The 16,009-nt window shown below is 49.4% G+C and overlaps 1 protein-coding gene across 11 annotated transcripts in view; it reads left to right on the forward strand.

Moving 5' to 3' along the window:
* The window catches only part of GRIK4 (glutamate ionotropic receptor kainate type subunit 4), a 476,655-nt gene that overhangs the window by 385,658 nt on the left and 74,988 nt on the right, over nt 1–16,009 (forward strand). For all 11 annotated transcript variants that reach the window (XM_054440160.2, XM_054440159.2, XM_063671507.1 and 8 more), the window contains 2 exons: nt 469–576; nt 7,525–7,728. In XM_054440160.2, the coding sequence (XP_054296135.1) occupies nt 469–576; nt 7,525–7,728 (312 nt within the window). The remainder of the gene's footprint in view (nt 1–468; nt 577–7,524; nt 7,729–16,009) is intronic.

Raw genomic sequence — 16,009 nt, forward strand, 5'->3', positions numbered from 1 at the left:
ATTCATTCATTCATTCAGCCATCCAGCAAATGTTTATCAAAGGGCATAGTTCTCTCCAGTATAGCCTTCTGGTTCTTATTTTGATAATCAAATGATTGAAGGCAGGCCGATCAAAAGAGCTCTGCAGCCCATCCCTACCTCAAAATAATGTGATTCCACATGTTCCATTCCTTTCTGTGTGAGAGAACTTCACCAAACTGCATTCATTCCTGATTTATTTCTCCATTTTCCTCTCCCACCTCTCCCCCACCTCTTTATTCCTTTCTTCCCTGACTGTTACAGCCCCCACTTCCCTCAGCCCCCCAACCCTGGGTAACAGTCTCCCTTCTGCAGTCCAGCCCCCTGCTCCATACTCCACACCCCTCCCTGCTCACATGCCGCCCAGCTGGAGGCAGAGGTCAGCCTCTTGGCTCCTTCCAGCTCTGGAGGCCACCATTTCTTCCCAGTCCTCTCTGTTGGTCTCCTCAGATCGGCCAGTGGCACGTGGCAGAGGGCCTCAGCATGGACAGCCACCTCTATGCATCCAACATCTCAGACACTCTCTTCAACACCACCCTGGTCGTCACCACCATCCTGGTAAGTGGGCTCTCCTGGGCTCCCAGCTGCAGCTCCCTGGGGTGCCTCCCCGGCTCTGAGCACTCACAGGCTGCCCCTTGAACAGAAGATGGGAGCTCTAATCACAGCACTGAGCCCAATTTATGACAGCATAATTACACTCAAGTTGCTGTTTCATATGGAAATGATATTTGATGAGTTCCAGAGCAGGTGGGGGGAGGGTTGGGGTGGAGAGACACCACAGTTTGTGGTGCCTCTTGGGGGCACCCTGACAGCTGGGGCAACTGTGCAGGAGCAAGGGAAGGGGACCTATGACATAGAGCGGGGAGCTGGATCCAGACCCTGCGGACCCCTGCCCCTTCCCAGCAGCCCACCTTGCTGGGTGCCTGCTGTGTACAAAACAGGACCCTCCGCCACCACATCCTGAAGCAGACATGGGAATGTCAGTGGGTTTACATGGCCTGTTTCTTCATTTCCAGGTGGTAAAAAGAGAGTTCTCAATCTATAGGGCAAGAGGCCAGGTGCAGTGGCTCATGCCTGTAGTCCTAGCATTTTGGGAAGCTGAAGTGGGAAGATCAGTTGAGGCCAGGAGTTTGAGACCAAGCTTGCCAACATGGCGAAACCCTGTCTCTACTAAAAAAAATAGAAAAATTAGCCGGGCACGGTGGCACACGTCTGAAATTCCAGCTACTTGGGAGGCTAAGGCACGAGAATCACTTTAACCCAGGAGGCGGAGGTTGCAGTGAGCCGAGGTCGTGCCACTGCACTCCAGCCTGGGTGACAGAGTGAGACTTTCTCAAAAAAAAAAAAAAAAAGAATCTATAGGGCAAGAGACCATGTGCCCTTTTCTATTTGATTCTCTTCTATTCAGTAATTGCCAAGTTCACCCTCCCTTCCCTGTCCGCCTGCCATGTGCCAGGTGCTGTACCCAGTCCTGGAGACCAAAGATGAGTAGGACTCAGCTCTAGTCTCTATCCTGGGGTTGTACGTTAGTGGATGGGATAAGTCAAGTGCATACATGGCCAAAGGTATTATTTGTCTTCCCTTCTGAAGACCTTATGTTTAAAAGATTTGTCAATTAAACCAACTACATGTATTAAGCAGTAATTAGTTTGTTCCTCCCCTCCCCCTTTTAACTAATCTAAAGCATTTTTCCCTGCCTGGCCCAGCATCTTATTAGCAGGAGATAGCCAGTGGTACCACACCGATATCATTGCAGCCCAAAGGAAAGAGGCGATGCATGAGTTCGCCTCCTCAGCCTTATCATTGCTAACTGTGCAAGGTCTGCAAATATGTCCATGTCTTTTAGGCTTTTGGAGATAATGAAAAGAGTTCAAGGACCTCCATCACTACCTTTATGAACTCCTGGGACCCAGGCGCCCTGGGCTGAAATGATTGATCTGTAAACAGAAGGAGATAAAAGCTAGAAAGAGGTGCACACCTAGAGCTGTGGGGTTTCAAGGAGAGAGAGGTCCCCTCCATGGGGAGGTCAGCAAAGCCTTCAGGAAAGAAGGGGCATTAACGATGGGCTCTGAAAAACAGGGAATGAGTGGGGAGGAGAGGTGAATGAAGGAGGGCATTGTCAGGTGTTCAGGAAAAGCTGAAAGGTACAGGTTTTCCTGAGAAACAGACACTGGTAAGAAAGGGAAGAGGCATAAGCCAGAAAAGTGGATTGGCTCCATAGAGCTTAGGAGCTTGAATGCCAGGCTACTAAGTTTCCCTTCATTGTTAGGAGATGGGATCACTGAACATTTTCATTCATTCATTTATTTATGCGATGACTGTTTATTGGGTGCTGCTATTTGCTGGGCACTGTTGTAGGTGCTCAGAGTGCATCCATGAACCAAAAAGACAAGAATCCCTGCCTGTAAGGATCTTACATTCCAGCAAGGAATGTGTGACAGACAGTAAAAAGCAATGTTGTCAAACAATGAATTAGAAGGCAGCAAGGCTGAGGAAAAAGAGCTGGAGCTGGGAAGGGCCCAGGGTGCTGAGAGGGTTGGTGATGTTGCTACCCAGTGGTCAGGGTGGCCTCTCCGAGAAAGGGAGCATTGAGCAGAGACCTGGTGGAGGTGAGGACACAGCAAAGTGGTTGCTGGGGGAGGGGTATTCTTGGCAGAGGGAGCTGTCGAAGCAAGGACTGAGAGAGCAGTTCCAGCCCCCAGGGTTTCACCCATGCCCATCTCTGCTCAGGCTTAGCTTATCTGAACCAGTGTGAAAATGCTGAGAATGATGGTTTCCAGTTTCATCCATGTCCCTGCAAAGGACATGAACTCATCATTTTTTATGGCTGCATAGTATTCCATGGTGTATATGTGCCACATTTTCTTAATGGGTGTAGCACATGTATACATAAGTAACAAACCTGCACGTTGTGCAGATGTACCCTAAAACTTAAAGTATAATAATAATAAAATTAAAAAAAACATGGCACATGTATACATATGTAACAAACCTGCACGTTGTGCACATGTACCCTAAAACTTAAAGTATAATAATAATAAAATTAAAAAAAAAAAAGAAAATGCCGGAAAGATGAGAGGGTTGCAGTGTCGCTGTCCAGCAGAGAGCTGGGAACAGCCTGGCTGAGTCCACTTTGGGGGAGGGGGTGCAGCCCCCAGTGTGATTGCTGGGACCTCCTTCCCGCTGTCTTCTTAGTCTCTAAAAAACTTCTGGATCTGTCCTCTTCTATCCATCCTCAAAGCCCCTGCCCTAATCCAAGATCGGGGCCCCTCTACTTCTTTCTCTGGAGCCGCTCCATACTCTGCTGGCAGGCTCCCTTCTTTCTCTGCCTGTCCCCCAACCCTCCTGTCAGCGTGGCCATTTGAAAATCAGAATTGGTCTGGCATTTCCTTCCTTACAATCCTTCAGCCACTGCCCAGGCCCTGCTGCTCCTTACCTTGGGACATAACCCTTCGTAACCAGGCCCAGCCCACCTCACATTCTCCTTCCCATGCAGCGTGGGGTCTAGTGCCACTGGATGGCTCAACACCTGCTCGCTGCATCCTGCCCCTCCCTGCCTTGGCACATGCTGTTCCTTATGCCTGGGTTACCCTTCCCTCTAATTTCTGTTTCCAGCTGGAAATGTCTATGCATCCTTCAAGGCTCTGCTCAGATGTCACATCTCCCACGAAGCCTTCCCTGCTCTAACTCCTGTCCTCTCCTTGTCTCCAGCATTTTGCCCTGCCCCTCGCATTTCTCTTATTAGAGGTTGTTGTTTAAAGCTTTACCTCCCCTTCTAGGATGACAGCTCTTCGAAGGTAGAGGGGCTGACACAAAGTAGGAGCTCAATAATTAGAATCTGAGTGAAGGAATTCCTTCCTACAGGGTAGGGGTGTCCCTTAAAAGCCAGCAAGACTTTGGGAGGGAGATGGGGAAGTGGCGGGGCTGTACCGCCAGCCTGTCAGAGCTGGGAATTACACCGTGCTTAGAGTTCTGGCACAGATCCACAGCTATGCCAAGTCCACAGGGTCCTGTTGCTAGTCTGGGAAAGTCACCCTGATTTGTGCGTGTGTGCACGTGTGCTTATTCACATACGTGCACATGCTCATGAGGGGTGGGGTGCAGGCAGGACACTAGTATGTGAGGTGACATTTAACAACGTGGTAAGTACAACTCGAACAACTATTAGCCTTGGCTCTTTTCTTGTGCGTGTGTGCCTATAGTGGCTGATCCAATTCGATAGCTCTTACCAGGAATGATGATCTTAATTCAGTTCCTGGGCAACCATTTGTGGGTTTTCCTTGGCAAATGATAATCCTGAATGATTTATCCCTTAAAACTCAGCACGTATTCATGTTGTCTCCCTGCTCTGGTCAGGGCACACTTGGGGACATGTGGATGATTTATTGGTTAATGCCAGCAAACACATGGAATTGGCTGCCGCTCCCATTCCCTGAACACCTTTTCTGTATCAGGCCCCATGTTCAGCGGTTTGCCACATTCTCACCTCGCGTTCACAGCACCCCGCTCCAGGCCAGCACTCAACCCCCCAGCATTCTCCAAAATGCCAGTGAGCCCTAACCATCCCCATCCTTGGGCTTTCCAACGCGTCTCCAAGACTGGCCTTGTATCTGTTCACTTTGAATATGTCAATAAGTTTTAAATTAACTTGAGAGTAGTGAGTATTTGGGGAGGAGCATTTGTGACACCCCTTGGGACAATCAAAGATACAATGGGACATTACGAGTCCTGAGATGGAAACCCCCAGCCATGCCCTGTCCAGGAAGCCATTTGTTTGCTTCTTACATGATTAGCAAGTGCTTAATGCTGAGCCAGGTAGGGAAACCAAGCAGGTGACGAGTCTGTCCCAGGCCCCACTCCCATTGTACCTAGAGCAGGCGCAAATCGGAAAACATTGGAGGGCGATTGTGTGGGCCCTGGCATGAGAGCAGGGGAGTTTTGAGACATGGGTTGGCACAGGAGGAGGCAGTGTGACTCTGCGGACAAAGATGACTAGGTGAGGTGGAAGATGGGGGAGTGTGTGGAGAGTTTGTGCAGGGAGAAGCCCTTGTGCTGAGGTCAGTGTGTGTGGAAGGCAGGCCGACCCTTCCTATCTCATTGACGTGATAGTGGACTCATCCAGAGTCAGAATCACATCACCTTCCACTCAGAGCTCCCGCTCCTTGACACAGGACCTTTGCCTTCCGGCTGCCCACTTAATCACGCCCACACCCTGCTCTCCCGCACGGTCCCTCCATGACCTTGGGTCTGTCTGGCCCTCCATCTTCCCTAGCCTAGAAGTCCCTCTCAGAGCGAGCTCCGCCCATCGGGATTTCGGTGCTTTCCTCTCCCGGCTCCTAGAATCGTGATGTAGAGGTTTCTCCATGCACACCTGTACCCAAGCCCGATTATCCCTGCCACCCCTGCTCCCAGCTGCCTGTCTGCATCCAGCCTCCCCTCCGCAGCTGGGCCTTGGTAATCCCTGAGCCCAGCTCTCCTCTGTCCCTGTCGCATCCCCTGAGCGGCTCTGCTGAAAATCTTCCCACACACCAAGCCTCAAGCCTATCTGCCCCACTTTCAGCACAACTCTGGGGCCAGCATGAGCTCCCTCCTCTCTGTGAACCCACCCACACCCTCTACCTCACCTCCAGGCTCAGGCCTCAACCTCACCCCACCCCCACCGTGCCTCCACCCTGCGCTTCCTGGGCCCTTGCTCCACCAGCTAGCATGGTTCTGTCCTCCTCTTTTCTCCCCTTTTCCAGGGATTTTCCCTTCCTGCCTATAAGTATACCCTGGACTGTCCCATCCTAAAACACCATCGCCTTCACCTTTCCTACACCCTGCTGCCCTTCAAGCTGCCCTCCAACGTAGGGAGTGACAGAATCACAGAACTGGGTGGGCCCGTGGGACCCCCCAGCCCTGCTGTTTGCGGTGGGGAAGGAGCTTGGAGGAGAGGCGATCTGCCTCTGTGTGCCTGCCGCCTTGCCTCCCTTAGCTCCTAACCTGTCAAAATGCTGAACAGCCCTCACTCCTGTGGCACTCACTCAGTCCTCATCCTACGATTATGGAGTCCTGCTGCCCCCACCACTCCTGCCTTCAAAAGGTCGGCAGTGACACGTGATCAACACGCTGGTTCCCAGCCCTGCTCGGTTTATGAGAATGGTGGGAGTGGCTACATCCTCTGTCTTCAAATTTCCTCCTCCTTGACGCTAAGACCACGTTTCCCTGATTTTCAGCCTTCCTGGCTGCTTCTGTGTTGTTTTCTATGATTGCCCTTCATTTCCCCACTCTCTAAGACCAGGTTCTCCCCAGGGCCTCTACTTCTTCCTCTTCTGCCCTTTCTCAACTCTTCACCTTGATGGTCTCACGTATTCCCCAGCTTCAGCCTTGATCTCTGTACGACATGTCCAATTTCTGGCCCCGTCTTACCCTTGCTTCACATTTTAAACACCCAGTGGGTCATTTCTGCCTGCATAGCCTGCCAGCACCTCGGATTCAACCTGTTCCAAATCCTTCTCCCCTCCAGGCATTCGAGCCCGTCATGACACCACCCTCTGTCAGTCATCCACCGGGGCTCCAAGGCTCTGAGGACCCACACTCAACCAACCAGTTATCAGGCCTGTTCCTTTCTGTGTCTCTTACATCCTTCTGGCTCTGTCTCCAATCTAATCCTGCAGCCCAGGATTCAGGGTCTCATCTCAGGAGAGGGTCTGTCCTTACCCCTGGATGGTTCCTCTCCTACTACTTAGTATTCCTTACTCACAGCGCTGCATCTTTAAAATGCTTGATGCGTCCCCCCTATACCTTGTGTAATGTACAGCCACCACATCCTGGCATCTGAGTCCCATCCATCTACATTTCTCCTCCCATCTCGCCCCAGCTCACAACCTGTGCTCTGGCTACCCTGGAAGGTCCATCACCCACTGAGCAGCCACTCAGGATCATGCCCTTGATTGTGCCTTCCCCTGGCCCATGCCTTTCATTCACAGCCCTTCCATCTCTCAGTGTTCTCCCTCCTCCAGAGCCCAGCTTGGATCCCATCTTCAGCTTGGAGCCTTCTCTGGACATCTCACTGGAGAGACCTGCCCTCTTCCCAATGCCGTCCTTGGACTGCAGTTGCTCATGTACCTGTTCTTACCTAGCCTGCTTATTGCAGACATCCTTATATCTCTGATAATGCCCAGCCATAGGTCTGTCTGGAATAAAGCAGGGGTAGAAAATAAAGAAAGAGATAGAGGGCGGGGTCAGATGATGACCTTAAACAAGTTGAAGCAGCTTGAGCCTGACCCTCCATGCAGTGGGAACCACTGTGTGTTCCTGACAACAGAAGCACCTTAAAGGACAGCTTTAAGGAGCACATCAGGGAGAGGAGCTGGGTCATCACCCCAAAGTAGCCTATTACCCACATCAGTTTCCTCCTTCTGCCCCATGTCCTCCCCGACCCTCTGTGCCCCTGGCCCTCCCCATCACATGTGGCTGAGACACCAGGGCTAAGATGAGAATGACAGCTGCCCAGTTTTGCTGCAGGAAAACCCATATTTAATGCTGAAGGGGAACCACCAGGAGATGGAAGGCAATGACCGCTACGAGGGCTTCTGTGTGGACATGCTCAAGGAGCTGGCAGAGATCCTCCGATTCAACTACAAGATCCGCCTGGTTGGGGATGGCGTGTACGGCGTTCCCGAGGCCAACGGCACCTGGACGGGAATGGTCGGGGAGCTGATCGCTAGGGTAAGGAGAGGACAAGTGATCTGGGCCTGAGGGTGGGCTGGGAGGGATTGGAAGGGCATGAGGTTGTGCTGCACGCTCATGAACCCTCCATTTGTTCAGTCAATCATTCATGCATTTGTCATTTATTTGTCCACTCATTCTATAAATCTTGCCTGGGCTGGCACAGACGTGCAGTGGTGGATAAGCCTGCAGCGATCCCTATCCCGTGGCTTTCCCAGTCCAGAGCCTGTGACAAGTCATGGAGGCTTTGACTGATTAACACAGATTAGGGAGTTTGGGTTCCATTTTTGGTGCTTTTTGATTGTTCTGATTATTCTGTGGCTCATTAGCACTCCCTAGCAGAGCTTGAACAGGCCCTGGGAGAAGAGAATGCACCCACATCAGCTGGCTTGGATCCTTGAGAGATACTGCCAAGGGAGACATGGCTAAATAACAGGGCAAAGGGATTGACTGGCAGAGGAGTTGGTCACAGCTACAGTTATTTTCTTACATCTTGTGTTATCTTTGGTTAGCGTTAATGTCCTTTTACAGACCAAGAGCCAAGGTGTGCTTGGACCTGATGTAGATTTTCAGGGTGAATGTGGAGACGTGATTAACATTCAGGTGAGCACTGGAGGATGTCAGACATCTGTTAGGTTGGAGCAAGGGTATAGAAAGTTCTTCCAGGGGGAAATCTCTTGTTTTCTTTGTACACACTATTAACAACTGTAAAAATTAATTAAGTCATTGCTAATTCACCATCCATATTTCCATAACTGAGTTTTAATGATCAGGATCGGTGATGAGGACACAATGCAGAGAGCACAGACCTGGGTTCTTGATGTGACTTTGATCCAACTCTTTTCCCCTCTGGGCTTTCAATGGTAGAAGGAGCTCCTGCAGCCTCCCAGCATGTGCTGATGTGCAAGGTGTTTTACATGCATTATCGCTAATCCTCTTTAAACACACCTTTTAGCTGGTTGTTAGTCCCACTTTACAAATGAGCAGTCGAGCCCAGAAAGCTTGAATGACTTGTCGGGAGCTACACTGTTAGCATAAGGCAGGGCTCAGATTGGAACCCAGATCTTTTTCTTTATTGAATTAATATGCTTTGAACCCTTTATATCAAACAAACTTGGAAATCCAATAAATTTTTAAAATCCTACTCTTCAATGATAAAAATACTATTTGAGGTGTTAAATAAGCCGTCCTTGACAAGGGATTGGGAAAAGTCCTATGTAGATGAGAACTGTGGAAAAGGTATTTAAGAACTGAGGAGGGACGATACTTCAGGAGTTTGCCTGACAGAACATGGACGGCATCTGCAATGACCCTGCAGGGTAAAATGGCAAGCCTTGTTCTGGGAATTCTGAACGACCCAGGGCGACTGGACTCCAGAGAGGGCTGGTTCGGAAGTGAAGCCTTGCTTGCAGAGAGGGGCTTGCAAACAGAGGGCTGACAAGTCAACAGAAGGCTGCAGAAGGCCTAGGGAGCCCTGGACGACTGCCATGGGGGTGGGGATGGCAGGGTGAAGGCTTCAGCAGAAAGCCGTCTGCAGTCCTTGAGCCTCAGTTTTTGAGATTCAAGCCTGATGATGTACGTGCTTAAGTGGAAGAGGATTTGTGGCTTTCTCTACTTAAACTTTCAGACCCACTCCTGAAACATTCTTCTTATTTGGTTTCCACTGGGAAGGTGCAGCTCAATAGTTAGACCATAGAAAGCCGAAATGCCAGGCCTTTTCTTTACCTTCTTACTGATGTCCTCGTTCACCTTGAGCTGATTTCTTTGGTCTCCTTGGGCTGCCTGATGATTGGTAGGGCGACTTCAGAGACGGCGGTGTCAGTGCACAGCCATCTCCTTATTAGTCCCCTAATGAGCTGCGACTAGACTGGAGGACAAGGAGAGGAGTCTGGGACTCATAGACATGCAGCCACACACCGAGTGACTTGAACAGTCAGAATCTTAGGATTCACCCCAGATCTTCTTTCAAGCAAAAATACTGCTGCTTTGGTCTCATTGAGACTTGGCTACTTGACATGAACTAATTAATTGACCCATTAATTCAATAAATATTTATTGAACATCTTCCACTGTTGTAGACACTGGAGATACAATGGGGGACAAAATAAACATGGACACAGCCCTCACAGATCTTCTGGACTAGTGAGTGAGACGGAGATCAATGAATGATCGCATTCTTGTGTAATTTCAAGCTGTGATAAGTGCAGGGGAGGCAGAGTGGAAGGCGTTGTAAGAGAACATCTAGAGGAGAGTAGGATGCACTGTGGGCGCACAATGGGGCTGTAGGGGGAAGGCTTCCCTTGGGATGTGTGCGCTGGCTTAGGGAGGATGGGTGGGAGTTTCCTGGGCAAGCAAAAGGTAGAAGGCTGAGGGCTGTTGGTGTGCCACTGGGGTTGGTCCTGGATGGGAGTTGATGACACTGGGACCCCACCATCCCCAGGTTTGAAGGATTGGGATGTTTTCCAAGATGTTCCCCTAGGATTGTGGTAGCCCTCAGGCCTGGATCCCTTCTTTGTGACCCCTTTCCCAAGCTGCACAGGAAAATTCCAGAGGCTGTAACAGCAAGCAGAGACCCCTGTGAGGCCCTTGGGGCTATTGAATGTTCTGGCTGAAAGAGACCTTAGAAGCATTTGCATCTAAATCTGTCCCTTATACAGATGAGGCAATGGCAGCCCAGGGAGGTTAGGTAACCTGATAAAGATCACACAGATAGTAAGTTCAGAGCCAGCATTTAAGCCCTGGTCTGTCTGATCTCGGTACTTGTGATCTGAGAGAACACAAATCTTGATGTTAGACAGACCTAAGCTAAAATTTCAGTTCATTCATTTACTAGCTGTGTGTGCTTAAGCACATTATTTTATCCTTTCCACCCCTTCCCCCACAACTCTAGTGTTCATCTGCAAAGGATTTTTTTGGTAAAGATTTAAAATAACACACACACACACACACACACACACACACACACACACACACACACACAGAGATTGAGAATTTGGCATACAGGAAGTATGAGAGCTGTCTTAGGCCAGGCTCCCTAGAAAACAGAGCCCAGGGTCAAATCTTGTGTACTAAATCAGGGGGTGCAAGTCCACAGATGCAGAGGTGAGGCAAAGGGGAAGGTGGCAGCAAGCGGGGAGAGTATGCAGAAGGGGTGTGTTAGCTGCTGGTCATAGCTTTGTATTAAGCACAGCTGACTGTTCAGCCTGCAGAGGCCCTATGAAATGATTGCCTCATTAAACAGTCCACCGCAAGGAGGGGGAAACTTGTACCTCTGAGTCCCATCTCTCACTGACCGAAGTTCAGACCACAGGAAGTCACCTCCCCAACACTTCTAGGCTGTGCGCCCAGACCCTTTGGCCACCTTCAAAGAAGTTGGCTCCCAAGACACTGGTAACAGCACTCGAGGTGCAAAGCGAAACATGCGGGCTGATCTAGCAAGTGGGTGAGAGCTGTGACCCTCTCCTTGCCCACAGCCTGGCCTGCAGCTGGATGCACCAGTGTTCTTGCATCACAGCAGCCCAAAGAAGCCTCAGGGCTGGAGGCTTGAGGACAGGGTGCAAGGAGTGAGGTGAGGCAATACAAAGGTCAGCCAGAGCAGACAGCATGGGCCGGGCCAGGCCAGCAGGCAGAGCACCACCAAGGCAGTGGCAGAACCTCCTCAGCCTCTCTCCAGTGAAGACCGGAACTTCCCTTTGTGGGTCAGTAGAATGCAGTTGGTGCTGGGTCATCTTCCTGGAGGGTTATTGGTAACAATGTGGGGAAATCCTCATGGGCATGCCTGAGCAAACATGGGGATGAGTTTTGGCCCCATGAGTGATTATCTTAGGGACACCAGGCTGTCTCTCAATGCCCCTTTTCTTGTTCAAGAGGTATATGTTTGCTAGTACCAAGAATAAAATTAGGCCAATTGTCAACAGCTGAGAGTGAAAACCACTGTAACACATTGGGTAAGCCTAGGATTTCCTCTTGGGGGTCCAGGGATCCTGCCCAGACATTGGCCGTCTTGCATGGCAGCTCTCCAGGGGCTCTCACTTATGCAGCACATGTGGAACTTGGGGAAGAAAGAGAATGTGTACAAGGATAAGGTGCCAAGGTGTGTATGGACAGGGCTGCCCAACAGTTTCCCCTGGACAACAAGCAAGGTACATGTAATTGAAACTGCAGCAGAAGAAATGAAGGTTGATATAAAGGAGAACCTCCCCAACAAGGGGCTTGGGGTTGACCAATTTCTTTCTTTGGAGAGTTTGAGGAATATAGTGACTGCCTGTATGTCTGAGTGATATGAATTAAAGTGTAGAGGCCCAGGGTTATCTCCAGTGGAAGTTGTAGAGCCTCAGTCTTTTCACATTTGTTATCACCTGCTTACCCAAAATAGTGGGTGCTGTGGTTTGAGTGTGTCCTTCTAAAGTTCATGTGTTGGAAGCTTAATCTGCAATGCAACAGTGTTGGGAGGTGGGGCCCAATAAGAGATGAATGGGTCATGAGCACTCTGCCCTTAGGAATGGATTCGTGTCATCATCGAGGAAGGTTAGTTACTGGAAGAGCAGGTTGTTATAAAGTGAGTCAGGCCTCTGGTGCCTCTCTCTGTCTTGTACAGTCACTTCTGCCATGGCTGACCCTTACCAGGTGACAGTGCCGTGCTCTCAAACTTCCTTCCCAGCCTCCAGAACTGTGAGACAAATAAATTTGTATTGTTTATAAATTGCTTAGTCTGTGGTATCCTGTTATAACAGCGGAAAGCATGCAGAGACCATGGACTTAGACACACAGCCGTGTATTCATCGTGGAGGAGAATTCAAGCATATTTTCTGCATATGCATGAAAATCATCAGAGCACGTCTTTTGGTGTAATCCCATTAAAAGGGGGAAGTGTGGTTAGAGTGAAAGCAAGTGGATTCACACAAACTGGGCTAGTTGGGTGGCCTCTCACCCTGGGGCTGTGTCTGGGCAGTGGAGATGAGAAGGAAGGTTGTTTGAGAAGCTCTCAGGTTTGAATTTGTTTTGCCTGGTTAGATCCTTCGCAGCTAAGCCCACAGAAGGCCTGAGTGGCAGTGATGTTGTATCTCACTGGAGGTGTGCTTGGCAGAGAGGAGACAGACTGGAGTAGCTTGAAGAAGCAGATGCCCCAGGACTAATCCCAGGGACCCTCTGTATCATGCCAGTACATTTACATGGATGTATAAACAGTTTTGGTGAAACTGTTCAAGGCATTCAGGTACAAAGATGAATCGATAGTCTCTAGACTCAAGGAGGCCATTCTTTCATAGGGGCCCCATTCGGGTAAGAGCAGGGTGAGAAGGACTATGATGGGGAAGTGCAGGGTGCAGAGAGAATACTGGAGGAGGGCTCTGAACTCTGTCTGTGACACGTGGGGAAGGACCCTGTGGGAGGTGATGCTAGGCCTGAATCTTTAAGGATGAAGAGACGTTGGCCATCAAAGAAGAGACATGGAGAGAGAAGATCATGCCAGTGAGGAGACAGTACAAGAGCCAAGTCACGGGGACATGAACGTGCAGGGGTAGATTCCATTTCAGCAACCACACATAGGTGGGTCTCCCTGGAGCAGGGCATGGCGGTAAGGGAGTGTGGCCCATGGGCAGCTGTCATTGATGAAGGGCCTGTTTGAGCTGTAGCATTAAACAAGCGGGCAGGAGGGCAAGACTGGAGGCAGGGGAGCCGGGAAGAAGGCTTTCATTGTTGCAAGAGATGATGAGAACCAAAAGTAGCTTGGGAGTTAGAGGAAGGTACAGATTCCAAAACTCTCTTTAAAGATAATAGGCTGGGCATGGTGGCTCACGCCTATAATCCCAGCACTCTGGGAGGCCGAGGCGGGTGGATCACCTGAGGTCAGGAGTTCGAGACCAGCCTGGCCAACATGGTGAAACCCCATCTCTACTAAAAATACAAAAATTAGCCAGGTGTGGTGCTGCATGCCTGTAATCTCAGCTACTCAGGAGGCTGAGGCAGGAGAATCACTTGAACCTGGGAGGTAGAGGTTGCAGTGAGCCAAGATCACACACCATTGCACTCCAGCCTGGGTGACAGAGTGAGACTCCGTCTCAAAAAAAAAAAAAGGTTTTTCTCTTATACAGAGGTAGACATGCTTTTTGAAAAATAGATAAGGTTTAAAAAAGCTAAAAATTATTTGTAATTCCACCACCTGGTAATACCCATGGCTAACATTTCTGTATCATGCCTTCTAATTTTTAAATGCATATATGTTTTACACAAGTTCTTTTTGTAAAAAATGGGATTATACTATATGCAGTGTTGTGTAACCCATTAAAAACTATTTAATAGAGAAATCATCAGGACTAGGGGAACCAGTGGATATGGAATGTGAGAGAGAGGGAGAATGTAGGATGACTCACCAGTTTCTGTCTTGGACATACGGATGGTTGGTGGTGCCCAGCATTGAGATGGAAAAACAGGTCTGGGAGGAGAGAGAGGATGCATTTAGCTTTGGAAATGGTAAGTTTGAGGTGCCTTTTGGACATCTACTTAGAGACGTTCAGCAGAGAGTTGGCTAGAGTGGGCTTCAGCAGGCTGAAGGCATAGAATCTAGGGTGAATGGATGGGTGGGTGCAACTGAAGATATGAGTAGGGAAGGAATCTTTCAGGGAAAAGAGCACATGTTCAAGAGGGAGGAAGACGGGAGCCCGTGAAGGCTGCTGAAAGAGAATGGGTAAAGAGGTTTTCTGCCGCTTGAAAGGAAGTACAGAAGAACATTTCCCAGGCTGAGCAATACGGGGGTCACTGGCAAATGCAGTTTCAGGGGGTAGCTGGATTGAGGTCCAATGGCAGTGATTGAATTGTGAAGAAGAAGAGTGAGCAGAGGAGATGGAGACAGCGGCCGGGGAATACTCATTAAAGTCATGTAGCTTGTAAGGGAAAGCAAGGTAAAGGGCTGTAGCTAGAGGGAGCTGTGGAGCTGACAGATTGACTGTAAGTCAAGATGAAATCACTTATGTAAGCAGCTGCTCAGAATTGAGAATCTTTTTCTTATGGATTGGGGAAATGCAGGGACATTCATGTGGCTGGAGCAATACTGGAGTTGGGAGTGTCAGTAAAAGGTAGGCGGGATGGAGGCTGGAGATGATGGAGCATTCAGAAAAGGGTTTTGGAGTTTTTGTCAAGATGCTAGTACTTCTTCCCACAGCTGGTACCTGGGAACCAGCGCAGTCAGGCAAGTATCTGTCTGGGCGTTGTCTTAAACCCTTGACATTTAGGCAGTGATTGAATGTCTACAAACTGCTTTCACAAGCATTAGCTCTTTCATCCTTTACAGCAGCACCGTGAAGTAGGTATTATTATCCCCATTTTAGAGCTAAGCAAACTGAGGTTTCAAAGGACAAAGTGAACCACTACCAGTTAGTGGCAGAGGTCTGGTGAAACTTAGGCACCTGAGACCAAGTCCATGGCAGCACACGGCCTTTCCCTGCAGGAATTACAGCCTCATCTCCCTGCAGCCACAATTGGCATTCACTTCTGAGATGTCCTTCCAGACAGAGGATATGGAGGGTGCCCAGAATTTGATACGCAAGTTCAACTCTGGCCCATAAAGAGATTGCACTCCATCTGTAAAGTGAGAGAACCAGCGAGATGACTTCCAAGGCCCCTTCCGCTTGGTAGGGAGGCATTCTTGGTCAAGTGCTGAGCTGTAGTACCCTGGAAGGTACAACAGCTGCATTTTCCATCCTCAGGGCCCTGCTTGGGAGAGAGTAAAGCACATTTGGGAAGAGATAGTGTCCCCCTCTAGGTTCACAGTTCAGAACAAAGTACCCCGTTGGCATTCAACTCCATGTTGGTGGAATGGCACATTTAAGTTCAAAGAGAAAAGGGCTTTGGAAGGCTTAGATTCAAGGCTCATAAGCCTTGGACATCGAATAGCTCTTACCAATGACATTTTGATGAATTAAGTGTAAATGAAGCTGAAATGCCTCATTCCATTTTTTCTCCTGGGTGCCCAGGAGAAAGGATTGTGGAGGGAGCTTCCCAGAGGCCTGGCGGATCGGGCTGTTCATGGCCTCAATTCACTGGGAAGGTTGTCCAGAGACATTTTGCTGAATTTAAAAAAAAAAATACAAGTGGTCCCCTGAGATCACTTTTCACCTTGAAGCCAGAGACTATTTTAACTACAAATAGGTCACAGAATTCTATTCAGCATTCTTTAAAATAAAGATACTGATCCAGGGGCCAAAGTGGAGTGTTCCACTCCTTCCCCATGTGACAGCTGAGCTCAGCGAGGGCTTTGCTTTGCCTTCCCCATTGAGGCTTAGTT

Source organism: Pongo pygmaeus, chromosome 9, assembly GCF_028885625.2.
Source record: "Pongo pygmaeus isolate AG05252 chromosome 9, NHGRI_mPonPyg2-v2.0_pri, whole genome shotgun sequence".
NCBI lineage: Eukaryota > Metazoa > Chordata > Mammalia > Primates > Hominidae > Pongo > Pongo pygmaeus.